General features: G+C 35.7%; 1 protein-coding gene across 1 annotated transcript; it reads right to left on the reverse strand.

Moving 5' to 3' along the window:
- Window positions 1-391: 391 nt before the first annotated feature.
- On the reverse strand, window positions 392-15,487 carry LOC125867391 (sodium/hydrogen exchanger 8). Its single transcript, XM_049547873.1, has 23 exons — window positions 15,245-15,487; window positions 13,105-13,155; window positions 12,849-12,940; window positions 11,291-11,368; window positions 11,059-11,216; window positions 10,768-10,869; window positions 10,575-10,692; window positions 9,766-9,818; window positions 9,622-9,687; window positions 9,224-9,268; window positions 8,543-8,598; window positions 7,287-7,471; window positions 7,132-7,179; window positions 6,912-7,019; window positions 5,945-6,176; window positions 5,327-5,629; window positions 4,346-4,443; window positions 3,927-4,058; window positions 3,616-3,834; window positions 3,326-3,532; window positions 2,440-2,707; window positions 1,481-1,785; window positions 392-993 (listed from the first exon to the last, which is right to left on the reverse strand). Exons 1-23 carry the CDS (start codon window positions 15,447-15,449, stop codon window positions 631-633), a joined length of 3,492 nt encoding a protein of 1,163 aa, XP_049403830.1. The 5' UTR covers window positions 15,450-15,487; the 3' UTR covers window positions 392-630.
- Window positions 15,488-16,202: the final 715 nt, after the last annotated feature.

Below are 16,202 nucleotides of genomic sequence, written 5' to 3' on the forward strand. Positions count from 1 at the left end.
AAGGTTAATAAATAATTAGATAGTTGAGTGTTGTCTAATTCCCTTATCAATATTATAATATTATTACTCTCCTGCTATCTTATTCTTCCATCTTAGTATGACATATTTTCATTGCTTCAGTTATCGTATTATTTGTTGTTTACTACTGTTCTCTTTTTCAGTGTTTTTCCACATGACTTCTTTACTACGGTATATAACACTATAATTCAACAAAACAAGACAATTATATACTTGAGTAGCTGTTCAGAAATTAGGAGATAACAACTTTTAGTCACTATAAAAAGCTATGAATCTTATTAAACAGGATCAATGTTGCCTTTTTTTCAAAGAAAAATTGTACATCATACATTTTGGACATCTATAAAGAAGAGCTTTTCTGGAAACAAACCAGTTACAACAAAAAATTGAAACCATCATATATATAAGTGAGTTTATAACTTCCTCAATACAAAGTAGCACTTCTTTTTTCACGCATACTAAGACAGATACATTATTCAGATGAACTTGTTGTAGAACAATATGGTAAAATTTCTCATGCTACTCTATCGCGTTATTCAAACATAAATCGATACATAAATCGATGTTCTTAGTAGTATTCACATAATCACAGTGTGGAAAGGCTCAGTCTGCCTATGATGTTTTATCTTCCTCTGTGATCCATTGAGGAAAGCTTGGTCTTCCCGAATCAATTCTGATGAGATGCTCATCCTCGCCACCAGAATCATCACTCGAGTACTCTCTTGTGTCACTTTCTTCAATTGGTGCGCTTGGAAGTTGTATACTCATATCTTTATTCTCTCCTTGCACTTGAGCCTTCTTTCGCAATGTGGTAGATCCTTCAGATCGAACAGAAACAAGTGTTTGTGCGTGATCTGATCGAACTTCTGGATATGACTGACTGTGAGAGGTTATTTTTTGATAACCCCGACTGTGAGAGGTTTTGGCTGCACTAATTCCAGGAAAACTTCTCGGACGTCTTCTTGTGTTGCTTATCTAATAACCAAAAAGAGCAAGTAATCTTAGAAGCCAATATTGAAAACTGGCGATTTCAACTGAATGCAACTCGATGATGAATAAGACAAGAAGATTCTCTTCAAGCCCATATTGTTGGTTGCAACCCGAGGGTTGGGAAGGGGTGGGTGGAGGAATGGGATAGAGGTGTGTGAGTAGGAGAAATCATAATGACCAAACACATAGACGGACCCTTAAACTTGGCAGGAGTTTTCATTTTGACACTTCAACTATAGATGAACATTTTATATTTATGTTGTCAAAAATGTGGTCTATCAAACACAAACTCGTCAGTTCCAAAACCAAAAAAAGTACAAGGACATGGCATGCTCCGTCAAACAGTAAATAGAATTCTGGCCTAATCGACACACTGTTTTGAGCAGTTGCTCCATTCCCCAAAGCCTAACATTTAAGTAAACTTTGTTATGGGCCAAAGAAATTGTGAAATAAATTAAGTTACACTACTAACCATGCTTCCAAAGATGTTTAGCTGCATTGCGCGGGTAGACATATTCATTTCCTGTTGACCAGTTTGTTCCACATCCTGTCTATGTTGCATAGCCTTGTAAGTATTTTCTGGCCAGCTCATTAAACCACCAAGCTCTCTACTAAAAGACCTTGAGGGATGATCAATTGAGTGCGATAATAGGGAAGACGATCTTCTCTGGAGACCCCTGCCTGATAGAAATCCCGCAATATCAAACATAATCACCCTTGCCCTTGTCTCAACTTGATACTGACAAGGTTGATGAGAAAAACTAGCTGCATGGACACCTAATTTTGAACCACAAAAAACCAAATTAATCAGAATTATCTGAGATGAGGTTATGAATCAGAGAGGATTTATGCAAATAATCAAAGTTGCAAGTACCATCAATTTCTGAAGCAAAAAATATTAATTGCATATATGTCAACCTTAAGAGAGAATAAAATTGTCAGCGTACCACAAAAAATTGTTTTTAACAGTCATGTAAGTTTCTAATCAAAGACCATATGGGAGGTAAGTATAAACAGTGTTGTCAAAGGCGCACTTAAGCCCTGAAGCGAGGCTCAAACATGTTAGAGTGTTTTTCCTCGCTTAACGTGTGCTGTTAGTATTGTCATCAATGCCTTAAGACATACTTTTCCTTGCCAATGAGCATTTCCTGAAGAGGCAAGCAACACTGCACAATTGATATTTCACTTCACCATTATCTTTTTTGAATTTCCTGTCCATATATTTGTTGTTTGTACTTGTAATTATTAGTCTTGGACTAACATATATATATTTGTATTCTTTCTCTATTTGCACCTTAAGCGCCAACAGACTTTAGAGCTTTTTTGCGCTTCTCGCTTTTGATAACACAGAGTATAACCAAGATTTAAGCTGTCCCCTAATTAGAAAGAGTGGGATACTGAAAAACTGCAGCTAAAGGGGTGAGCAGCAACCTGATGCTTCTGTGTTGTGGAGGCTTTGTTCTTCCAATGCCAAAGGCAGTAACGGTGCAGGAGCTGAAAGAAGCCCTTCATTTGAACCATGAGATTTAACAAATCCCTCCAACAGAAAACCAATGGAATGGTGAGGCAATTCAAAACTTTCCCCTCTTATGTATACGCTCATAGTTGACCTTTCTGCAACCAGAGTTCTCATATCTTGCATTGTTGTCGTTTCAAACATTTGAGGAAGCAAGACTTTAGCAAGCACAAGTGCACTTTCCTGCAGACACCAAGATAACCTGTGTGAGTCACTGCTTCAAAAAAACCTTAAATTCTAGTTACTCCCTCTATTCCATTTAATGTGGCACTCTTCCCTTAGATGGGATCTTTCTCTATTGGGAAGCAATTTAACTTTAATTTTCTTATTTTACCCTTAATGACATGCTTTTGTAGCGACAGGGAGCAACAGAGTCTTCGAGTATCATTGAAGATCATTCAAGGTGATATAATTTTCTTTTGATAGGTAAGCAAAAAAGGGCAACTTTTCTGAAACAGTATCACTCAATCAGAGCAATTCTAGACCTTAGTATAATTAAATCCTTCCTTGCTGAGATGTACTTGAGTTCTTACTATTCTTTTGTGTTAAAAGAAAGCGGAAGAACCATGCAATATGGTAAGAATGCTTTTTTTTTTTTTGAAAACTTGCAGTATGGTAAGAATGTTAATGTTAGGGACCCAAAATCTCCACTCTTGTCTTAACTCAGTTTACTCTTTCAGTAGTTGAAGAACTCTGCTATTTTTCACCATACTGATAATGACGAGAAAGATGTGTTAAGCTTCAGCATATATGTATGGAAGCTAAAAAAAAAAAGTTGAAAATGATAATCATTCAAAATACCTGCCAAAAGAAATCTTCTACAGCTGGATCAGATCTGAGAGCAGTAAGTATCCTCTCACTATCAACAGAAAAGCAGAGAGCCACGGAATCCGTTATAATGTCACAGATGTAAGGCTTTCCCACAAGCACTTCATATAAACCTAGAGTACTCCCATGTGAAAAAGATGGATGCAGTAGATGCATATTACTCGTGCTCTTACTTGACCACTATCAAACACAATATCATATTTTCAGAAAGATGTTTTTGGCTAAAAGGTTATTATTGTAATAACCATTACATTACTAATTACCTTCACTACACCATTTGAAATAAGCCAAATTCTAGTTTCCTTTGATCCCTCTTCATAGAGGGTCGCACCGCGTAACTTCATTATCTCCTTGGTTGAACCAATTAGTGTCTCACGCACCGTAGGAGGTAGAGCTCCCAACAAAGGATTGACACTAATCAAATCACGGATCTTCGGAAATTTAACCAGAGGTGGATTTCTTACAAGCTTTTTCAAATCAGTCTGCACAAAATACATCAAAAAATATCAAGAATGAATCAGATGTAAGACAAAAGCAATGAAATTGGACTAGCAGATGAGAAGGAAATGCTCACCTGAACAGCATCGTGAAGATGTGTCATCTCTTTTTCCTCCAATATACCAATCTTCTCAAGATTATGGACATAATCAATCAAGTGATTCAACACCGCATAAGTAACTTGTCTGGTTTTCACAACTCGGAGAACCTGAGTATGTACTTTCTTTTAGAATCAAGTAAAATTACTCAAGAAGTAGACTGGATAGTGTCAACACATAAAGTTCATTTATGCGTTGCAGAAACCAGACAGCTGTATTCTTGATTTCAAAATATAAGTGTAAGACCATGATTCAAGCATGCAGTAAACTGGCAAACAAATGCAGGTAGCATAAAATTTCTTGTACTACCAGGCTGCATCCTCTAGTATTTTTATTCAATATGTTCGAGTCTAACAGGAAATATTGAGCTCATTGAGAGAGATTTGTCTTTGTATACCTGAGGAAATGAGACACGGACTTCTTCCAGAAACTTCCGTGCATCCTCTCCTTCTTCCTCACTTTCCTTGATAACAAGGGAAGCAATTTCACTCTCACCTGAAATCATCATTGCTTGCATAAGAAACTTCCAACGCCATTAGATATCATTCTTTTTCTTTATTTTTTCTCTCTGCTGTAAGGATTTCACTGCTGAGAAAGCTTCCTCATAAAGAGATATAAAAAGAATAAAGCCACGAAAGTGATGCTAAATTGAGGCATTCACTAGGGAGCATCAAAAAAGATTCTTGGTAAAATATTTTCCTTTTCTCCCTTTCTCCGGGAAGAGAACACGGAGGAGAAAAAAATGTATCAATAGTAGCTGTTTAACCCAATGTGCAACCTTTATCAGTCATTAGTACCAACAGCATAAAGATAAACTTAAGGATACCACCTGATGGAACCTTTTTCACTCCTATCATGCCAGATATCTATAGTTTTCAACATTTCTTAGTACTATCTTCACCTAATGCCTTATAGACCGTAACTCGACTTAAAATATAGAAGAATATGTTACTTGAATGCAATAGTTCAACTTCAACACAATTGTAGGAAATCGCAATCTAAAGAAGTCAATCCTCAGATTATTGTTTATCGAGCAAACTGAACAATTGAGAAATCTCATATAAAAGACCTAATCAGTAGTCTTCATCGACAAAAAAAAGGTTAGAAAAGCCACCATAAGAATTGATGTCCTTAGACTACTCAAGATGACTATCTAATCTTCAAATGCAAAAAGACTTTTTGGTCAATGGAAAAGGCTTTGTTATCTTAAGCCAGAATGTCTCAGCATTCAACCTTTGCCACTGATGATTTGTAGGCAGAAAGAAATGGTCCAACCGAAGATGAGCAGGGAAAGTCGAACATAATTGAAAAGAATCATAACACGCTGGAAAGGATGTGCCAAAAAGATGTTAAATAGAAATCATTACTAGTTACTTACCGATAAATTCATTTAGTTGCTGTCGTGCAGTTCTATGCGCCCGGAGAAATCCAGCACAGATATAGCATGCAGACTCTAACCTCTCAACAGTGAAATATGTAATAAGCTTCCGGTGGACAAAACTTGTTTGAAGAAACTTGTAATAATTTGGGATATTAACATAAGATTTTAAACCCTTCCAATCACATAAGGACTCATGCGATACTACGTCAATTGCTTCCTCCACAGATTGCATTAGAAGATTTGCTATAGTTTGTGGGACCCTGCCCTCATTGAGCATTTCCCAGTATGCTGCTTGAACACCTGGAAATGATTTCTCTTTTAGCAATCAAATTTGAATATCATGATGAATGGAAAAGCTAGGATTTTCACTAGGATAGTCAAAATAAAAGGTTTTCTACTGGACAGATGAACACTGCATATAGTCACCTTCTGATTGACGTTCTACTCCATATACACTGTACTGATGGGAGGTAATTTGGTGTGTTAGTGGTCATAAGATCGATTACATAAGTGGAACAGGCTGTGAAGCACACAATTATCGAGGAAAATGACCCAGAAGTTACAGAGCAGATCACAAACAAGATGTACTTTAAATTGAGAATGTAATGTTCTCACCATTTAGCAGGCGAATCCGAATATCTTCTAAATGCATATGGTCCACATTATCATCATTTTCAGATGAAGTATGAGGATGCACTGGTTCACCCTCCACATCATTTAGGCTAGTAATATATCTTTTAACAGTTGGCCAGTCAGCAGGTCCTAGTTCCTCATCATCTCCAAGATCACCAAATGCTTCCAGAGCTTTATTCAACATCTCATATTTTGTGTAGTTCAACATGCGCTTCTGCAATGAGATAAACTACGTTATAAAAAGAATCTATAGATGAAGATTAAAAAATATAAAACTGCAAGTAACAGGACTTTACTTGCTTACCTAAGCATCTACTGTTCAACATGAAAGGTTAGTGTTTTATTTTAAAAAATTATTGACTAATTAAACTACTTTCTTTCCTTATCATGGCATTTCTTTTTTCCAGGAATACAAGTGACAGAGAGGCAGAGGTTTTCCATCTCTTTTGGATTCTACCACTCAACCCATCTTTACTCATCTTGTCATCATAGGATTTGGTCTTTGAACAGTTCTGACATGTCAAGGTAATATCCGGTAAAGTGATTTCTTCTCGTATTTTGCTTAAATTCAATATCATGTAGTGTTTTTTTGGGTCAGTTAGAGAAAAGCAGTCGGTCCATGGAAGATATAAATTCTGCTATGCAGGGCATATTCCGATTTCTGAGGGGCTAACAAATTTGATTGCGATCAATGACAAACCACATATTGAAACAGTTTAGGCAGCAAATTTGGTGAACTGATGATAGATGAGCTAGCATAAATGAGGTTAGATGAATAGTTATTCATTCCACATGTCACCCATTTTACGTAGTTGAAAAATGGGTTGGATACCATTTACTCCATTAACACCCCCCTTAAAGAAATCAAAATCCACTGGGAAAAAAACCATTTTTCCACCTCTAAAGCTCCAACAAGGGCAAAATAGTACCACGTCGAAATCAACTCTACCTTTGCTGCTGATAGCTTATCCATTCCCAGATAATGCAAAGCAAACTGTGTGGTTGAACCGTTGATGATGAGCGTCAAAAATACAACCCCACCAGTCAAGAAAACGAACTGCAACAGAAGAAGGCCTGTATGACTAGAAAGATATAGCTAAAAGATAATTAAATATAGAAAACTTCAAACTTGTTGGATTTCCCATTAACACTTCTTTTCTTTTACTTACCAGAGTTCCAGTATCAGGACTGATGTATTGAGAGCCATCACTGGAACGCTGAAAACAGCCAGGAAGGAATAGTTTTAGAAACAAAGGCACACTTAGGTAAGAATTTTTTGCAGAAGGAATGAGAGGGCTTGGAGAGAGCATCCGCACATAGTTACCTTGACTGACAATGAAAGAGACAACGCTACAGCACCTCGAAGGCCACCCCAGACAAGAATAAAAGCTTCTTTCAAGTCCAAACCATAGCCAAAGTATCGTAAAAATGGATACAATACACCAACTACAACGACCCGCGAGACAAGGATAAGCACATAAAGAAGGATGAGGTAGCCCCACGAATTATCTGAAATACATTAAAAAGCATTAAACAAAGATGTAGTTTAACTAGAATGAAAGTTTAACCGAGTGTAAAAGACTATCATTTGAAATAGAACAGAAACTAGCCGTCCCCACATACATATAAACAATCATAATACTCGTGTAAATAGAGAGGCCAAAAGAGAAAAGCACAAACTACAAAAATAAGGCAAAGTAAAAATATAAAATCCAATCATGGTGTTTCTTTTTTCTGTCTGGATATTGTGTTTTAGCAGGAAGTAATTTGGTGTTTTGGAAGAGCAGAAACAGAATGCGGTTGCTCAATCTAGTGCAGTAGCAGAAGATCGAGCAATGATTATAGCAACTTGGAGCTAGTTTAGATTATACAATTGCTTACAGAATTGCAATTTGGAGAAATTGTTCAGATGAAACTTGTGTGTGATAATCAAGCGGCCCTTCATATTGCATCACATCTACTGTTCTATCAAATGACTAAACACATAGATATTGATTATCACTTCATCAGAGAATAGATACTATCAGGAGATATTGTTAACAAATTTGTGAAATCAAATGACCAGCTTGCAAATATTTTCACAAAGTCACTCACTGGTCTTCGCATTAGTTACATCTGTAATATGTTTGGTACATGCGACTGATATGCACCGGCTTGAGGAGAAGTACAGATAGTTAATGTATATATTAGACTTAGTGTCCCATACTGGAAAATCTGTATTATATACTATATGTGAATTGTGAAGTATGGATAAAAATAAGGCTCAATATAAAACAATTGTTTACACACATTCACATAAACTCTTTCCCGTGTTATATTTCTCACAAGTAGCATGGACAGCTCCTTCACTTATTTAATGTCAGTTGACTCTTAGTCGGAAGACACTTCAAGTAGTATATGAGATCTGTTAAAGGCCATCAGTACCAAATTCATTTTGATAAATATCACTTGCAGGGAAAATCTACAGAAAATAAATAGATATTACACGTAACACAAGAAAGAACACAAATAGGGTTTGGTTGTAGTAAGGTAAATGTTACTTCTGTCTTCATAAGTCAAATGTCATTACAGCAGAAGTACCGTAGATTTTGAAAATATTGTCACCACCAAGAATTCCTTCAGCTATGACGACTCCACTGCGGAAAAAGATAACCAAAATGAGCAATTAGGCTTTCTGTTTCACGGGATAAATTTATAAGAACACGAATTAGTTCTACTCCGATAAAAACTATAGTCAACTGGGTTTTTGATGTACACAAGCGCCTAAAATAACTTCCACCAAAGCTTAATCCTCCTCAATAGTACTAATTTTTTGGATGGTCAAGGATGAAAGTCCTCAAACAGCGGAACCAAGGGAGTGCCTCCCCAGTGCAACACAAAATCAGTTTTATACAAGTCCACCAAAAAGTTGCCCACGCACCAAATGTCCAGCCCTAGGCGTGAGGTGGGGTGCTGAAGAACGAAAAAAGTCCCACATTGTTGGTTAATGAGATGTGTGGTCTCCCTATAAGGCTTAGACAATCATCCTCCCTTTGAGCTAGCTTTTGGGGTGTGAGTTAGGCTCAAGACCTAATTTTACAATAATTGTTTACCTGATCAAAAAAAGACTTAAAATGAAGTAACATTTGGTGCTAGCAGCCTAAATTCTCCTAAGCAACATAGCCATCAAAAGACCTCCAAAAGTATCAATGCTAATAACTATTGTTAATAACAACTAAATCAACAGAGTTGATTAAAAAAAAAAGCTAAATACATACTTACCTTAAGATAAAAATTAATGTATTTGCAATATAGGAAACCATTTCCCTGAAACAAAGGTGAGATTTCTATTAAAATCCAAAATCAAAAGCTGTTGCACACATAAATAAAAAGAACATGTCATGCTATCATCTTACAGATGCTCAATCATGCGGGTAGTGATGTCAGAAGGTAAGACATAAATCTTACACCAGATATATAATGCAATGTTGTAGATAATGTTACCCAATTCCAGATTAGATATTCAAAATGGTATTGCACAAAATTTTTCTGGAGTAATGAAGTGCTCAACTCAAAACAAGATGAGAAGAATAAGTATATCATAAGGTCTAGTGCCATAAAGCAAGTCTTCATATCTGTTGTTCAATTACAATGTTTGTAAGAAGGTTAGTAAAATTTACCAGAAGTGATGCAAGCTTTGATGACTCTCGCCTTTGAAAGCAGTTTTAGCTACAGCTGAGTAGAACCTGTTAGTGCATGGCATATGAAAATAAGTTATTCTCCAGCTGTAGAAAGAGTATCAAAAGATCAACTCTAACACTTACATCCCTAAAGTCATCACAGTCAAGACACCAGAGACATCAGCCCCTTGTTGTGCCTGTTTCATTGTTGGAAGCAGTCATTAGACTTTGTTTTTTTCCTTTTTTCCAAATGATTAGAATGCACAGTTGATAAATTGCAAAAACTCGAACTGGACTTGCATCTGGCTAAGTAAAATTGATATAATTAACTTTGTAACTGCTATTTTATTTCCGCTATTAATATAAAATTTGGCATTTAAATTACATGTTCAGTTAAGTTATGTTACATAAATTGCAACAACATCTATCCTTCCATCCTAAGCTAATTGGTACCAACTATATGAATCACCACTATGCATTTTGCTCCATTTCGACCCATTTTCTTCTAATTCTCAATAACTTCACAAACAAGGATGCATAATTTCTTTGCAGCAAGAATTATCATGCCGGATACATTTTCAGAGAAAGCCATTGCTTGGAATCCACTTTAGTTATTTTTGTTTAATTTACTGATAATTTTGGTGTACTTAATTTTCCTTGTCTATTTCCTTCACAAAGATGGTCACATATGATGATGAATTTAATAGTCATACACCTTTCCAGGATATTGTTTATTCCAAGATATCTCTCCTGTGGTTAAGTCACACATTGATTGAACGAATGGGTTGTGGTTTCCATATATGGTCTTGTAGAGTCCTCCTTTCGGGGTTGAGTTAGACACATTATCCATTTCTATTAAATTCAAAGAGTAGATAGCAGTAAGGTTTCCCATCCCAATATAAATAAATGGCGGACAAAGCTTTTTAAGCATGCAAGATTGGAAGGGTACATACTGTGAAGTAAGCAACATAGCTCACGGCAAGAGTCAGGCTGATCTCAATCACTGTGTCATTGAAAATGAATCCCAGCCATAAAACAGAAGCTATTCCAAAAGCAATACCAAAGCCGACTCTGGACAACAGAAACAGAACTTATCAGCCAACTTCCCACTAGCAGATAACCAATATAAAATGCAAATATACATACGCCCCAAGGGAAACTTGTAGTAGGAATTTGATGACAGCTCCCCAGTTAAAGGTCCAACCAGTTACCATCCTTAAAAGTAGCTGATAGACAACAATTGCCGTCCTGAAGAAAAAAGAGGGGTTATGGCGATGATGAATAAGCAAAATATTATTGGAAAAACTCTCTAAGTTAAAGGGAAGGAAAGAGGATATAATTCATGAAATTCCACTTATACCCTCTCATCCCACTATGGAAATTACACAATTCCCATCTCTTCACCTAAGCAACATATTTCTACTAGGAGAAAATTACCCATCATTCATCAAGGATTCTCCTTCAATTATGGTACTCAATTTCTTGCTGGCACCAAGTTCCTTCAGAAGGGCTACAACAGCCACAGGATCAGTAGCGCTTAGAAGTCCACCAAGCAACAATGATGTTGACCAGCTCCAGTTATAAGGAAAAGCAATCTACATTTGTCACTAATTTCAGATGCCTCCGTCAAAGAAACTATCAAACTCCTAGAAAATCAAATTCAGCTTACCTTGAGGGCAGCTCCAAGAAAAAAAGTGGAAATAAGCACGCCAGGCCCAGCAAGTAAAAGCATCTGTACTGCACACCTCTGCATTAGGAGAATAACTGGTTTAGTTAACTAATAGAGGTAAAATCCAGCTTGACAAATTCAATGAATCATAGGATGTAAAAAGAATAGAAAGATACTGTTGCAGAAGGCAAATTGTGTAAAGCCAAATGCCATAATATAATTAGTGACTGGGAGCTCCTCCCGCTAGTGTTCTAATTCAGCCACCTCTTCTTCTGGAGTTTGCTTATGGAAATACATAAGAGAGCGCTTTCGGCAGAACTCTCTTTTTGGTTACAGCATCCAGCTTAGGCTATGGAAGGAAAATACAGTTCTGGCAAGATGCATGGTTAGGCACACCCCCCCTATGAGATGAATTTCAAGATTTGTTCCACATGATGCAGAATACTGGAGACACAGAAGCTCAATGCATGACCAAAAATTGATGGGAAGAAAAACTTAGAAGAATTATAACAGATTGACAGACGGGCAGCATCACGGAATTAATAGAGAAGCTTGGACAAGTACAGTCATTTATATAATAAACCAGATTGCTTGTGCTGGAAAGTAGGTGAAAAGGGGGGTTTCACAATCAAATCTTGTTATCCGTCCTTAGTTTCGTCAGGGGAGAGACAGAATGGTTAGTTTCATCAGGGGAGAGCCAGAACAGTTTCTCATGACAGCACCTATGGAAGATCAACACACCATTAAAAGCACGGTTCATGTGAGCAGCTTTACGCAGTGGCTGTCTCACACAAGGAAACCTCCAGAAAAGAGAAACCATCCTACGTAATAGATGCTACTTGTGTGCAGTGAATCTGAAGACATAGACCATATCTTCCTACATTGCCACCTAGTACTCCATTTATGGTACATGTTCCTCTCCTTTAGGTGAAAGTGGCACCACCCCAGCATGTATGTTATGGGTGTTACGAGAGAAAAGAACTGCAGCAATGAGGATGCATTTCATGTACTTAAATGTAGGTGTTTGTAGCTACTAGCATTTTGGACAAATTGAAGGATTATACAATTTATACACTTTTTGAGTTCATGCCTTCTATCCAGAAATTATAGGGGGAAATTCAAACCATTTTTGTAAAATGCAGCCTTTTCTGTGTATGAAGCATTCCTCAATGCTACATTTTATTTCAATAAAATTATTACTCATCAAAAATTTATTGTATCTGTAACTTTTAGAAAACGCTCAGTGCCAGCAGATCAATACTTGGTGATCAATTAAAGATGAAAGCATCTAACTGTAAAGGATCCGCAAGATATAAGGTTGTAAGAAATGAAGAAGACGTAACACATGACATTTACACGAGAAGAATTGCATAAATTATGTGATAAACAACCATATGAATGAAACAAATAATGCAAGCAAGAAGGTAGACGTTGAAAGTGCACAAGCATAACAACATACAGATGTGAATACATGGAAAAGAAAAATCATCACTTGGAGCACTCCATAGTATTAGCATTCAACGAGCAGTAGAAAAGAGGAAGGCCAGTGGTAATGTACCTTTATCTGGTGAATTTCCATTGAGAAAGCACTCTCGAAAAGAAGAGCAGGAAGGAAAACCGCCAACAAAAGATCAGGATCAATGTTTGCCCCTGTGCAGATACCAAATATGGTTTACCATGCGCAGACATTTGAGAGCGGAACAATTGACTGGTGGTATACTTGTGAATGGGGTTTCTAGTTGATATTGGACAGAGGGAAACTTGATTTGAACTTAATGGATACTTAATGAAGAAAGATAAAGAATTGAACTTACAGATACGGATACCATCGCCAATCCTTCCCAACCCATGATGTGTTCCATACTCTGCGGGGAAATTTATTATGTATATATCAATATCAGCATTCAAATACATCATGTGAGAGACTGATTAGTAGTTCAACCAACTCTGAAATGTACGTTTTTTACTTCACTAGTTTGTTGGCACCTAAAGTAAAGGTGCATAATTTTATATGTTAGACAGATCAATAATATAAGTGTCATTTCCATCTCGAGCTGGTAGCAGATGCTCCAGAAGATGTCCAAAAATCAAATTCTAGAAAGAGGAAAAGAATACTAACACGGAGTTAAGCAATTAGAAATTGAAGCTAACATTTTAAACTTACCCCAGAACAGATAAGACAGTAGGTTTGAGCTGCAGAGATGGAAGGCAAAATTAGCGGATGAAAGGAGAAGCTAAGGGAAATCAAAAGTTAAGGATGTTTGTTATGAAGGGGCTTTCGAGAGATAGAGAGAAGTGTAGAGGATAACAAAGTAAAATGTTTGGTCAAACTAAAATAGCTTTTAAGCTAAAAAAACACAAGGGGTTGCCCAGCTTATAGTTTTGGTTTGTTTTTATCTAAAAAGCACTTGGATTAAAGCACGTTTGGTGTTCACCAAACACCCAAATAAACAAAAAAGTGCTTAACTCAAACATCCTCTAAGTTCCCTCTCTAAAACTAAGTTTTTAAATGAGATTTTTATTTCATTCATCTGTAAAAGATTGTGAGAGAAGGAAATAACGATAAGGCCCCATTACGAATGGAGAAACATTTTATGTATTTTATTCAAAGAGTAAGAGGTAATGTTTATACATTCAACACAACTCCACTTATATGTAAAGTGTAGCTGGACCCAATTGCAAGGAGGGTTGCGTTAGATGGACAGCCAACATAAAAAATAGCCAAAGGAACCATTTAAATCCTCCAAATACAAACAACTCATATACTCAACCCGAACTAGTTTGTATCATAGGGGTTGAGTTTGACAAAACATGAAGGAATTCCCCAAATTAACTCAGTTAGATCATACAAAAAATAAACAGATAAATACACAACAACAATAAACAGGAAGAATTAGAGTAAGAAGAAGAATCTCTCGAGGATGGATAAAGATGATGCTAAGTGGTACCTTCAAATACCAAATCATAATAAAGCAGTGCAAAATATATGTAAAGATATAAGCTAGCGTTTGGCCATAGATTTTGGGAGTAAATTTTGAAAATGTATCTCCAAATATCTATTTGGCCATGAACTTGATCAGATTTTGATCTTCAAATAGTTTCCAGTTCCCAAAACCTAAGCCCAACCAGTTTTTGGATTTTTGTGACTTCCATTCACAAAGCTTCAATTTTTTTCCAAACATAACTTCAAGTTCCAAAAACCACAACTTCATAAACTCAAAAATTTCAAGTTAAGACCCGTGATAACACGAGAGCTTAAAAGGGTGTATGAAAAACTAAATCTTTACTACTATTTGTAAAGAAACTAAGATAGCATTTGACCATAGGCTTTACAAATTAAATTATCTTCAAATATTTATTCGTCTATGAAATTTGATCATATTTTTTAAATCTGATCTTTAAATATGTTCAAGTTACCAAAAAACAGCTCAAACCAACCCATTTTTGGATCTTTGGTACTTCCACTCACAAAACTTCAAATTCCCAAATTTTCAAAGTTCAAAATCTACAATCAAACGAGAGCTTAAAAGGGTGTCTTAAAAGCTCAATCTTTCTCCATAATAAAGGTATACATAATATTTTGTAAGGAAACTAAGGTAGCGTTTGACCATAAGCTTTATAAATTTATTTCCAAATATCTATTCGTCTATGAAATTTGATCATATTTTTTAAATCTCTAATCTTCAAATATGTTCAAGTTCCCAAAAACCAGCTCAAATCAGTCTTATCCCCTTTTTTTGGATTTTTCGAACTTCCGCCCACAAAACTTCAAATTCAACAAAATCACAACTTCAAAAACTCAATTTTGTCAAAGACCAAAATCTACTATCAAACAAGAGCTTAAAAGGGTGTCTTAAAAACTCAATCTTTCACCATTCTATACAAGCACAAGCACAAGCACAATAATATAATAATAACCGAGAGAAAAAAATAAAGAAAGAAGAGTTGACAAACCTAAAGCCCCAAGTCCAATGCCAAGAACAAGCAAAGCAACAGAGTAAGGTACTCTAGTACCCCTCAACAAATGTCTACAGCCAATTCCCAATAACAAACTGATTCCAACAAAAATGACAGCATTTGTAGGATCTGAACCTGAACTTTCAGCTGAAATTGACTCTTCTACTACTCTAAACGGTCTCGTTTCTACTAACAACTCCATTATTCGCTTCACAAACAATAATCGAATATTAGTGGCAAATTCAATGAATTTTAGAGTGTTTGAATGAGGGACGCACTGTACAATATGCTATCATTTTTGGTTGTCTAGTGTACTATGATTCCTTCAATTTTTGTATTTTTTTAAGTAATAATCACTATGATTGTGACGACAGAGACGAGCCAGATAGGAAAAAGTCGAGTAATAGAGTGTATTTTAGATACATACATACAAATCAAATATATTTGTGCATAGTATTTTTTAAATAAATTATAATTAATTGAGGTATATATATCTAAAGAAAACAAATATATAAATTTAGTGAAAAAAATTATAATATAAGAAGTAATTTTCTAAATTGATATGATCACGTATAGTTAGGATTCGAATGAATAAAGTGAGATTGTGTTGTTTGTTCTTTTTTTCCCCTCTAAAAATGCTTTTGGAATATTCATCAAGCACAAATTTAATAAAGTAATCTTTTTTCTTTAAGGAATTTAAGTTTTTCACTTTGTTGTTGTAGGGATAATAACATATTTTTTTCAGAATTTACAAAGTCAATAAAATTCATTTTTTTCACGAAAATACAGTTATATTTTGTAGTAAGTAATAAAATAAAAAGAGAATAATGTTAATTAAATTTTATTTAGGAGGACATACAATATTTATAACACCTGTAGAAAAAAAAGAAGACATTTTCTAACGTATTACTTAACTCGAAATCTCTTATGCTATCTATTTCAATTTATATGATTA

Source organism: Solanum stenotomum, chromosome 6 (genome assembly GCF_019186545.1).
Source record: "Solanum stenotomum isolate F172 chromosome 6, ASM1918654v1, whole genome shotgun sequence".
NCBI classification, from domain to species: domain Eukaryota; kingdom Viridiplantae; phylum Streptophyta; class Magnoliopsida; order Solanales; family Solanaceae; genus Solanum; species Solanum stenotomum.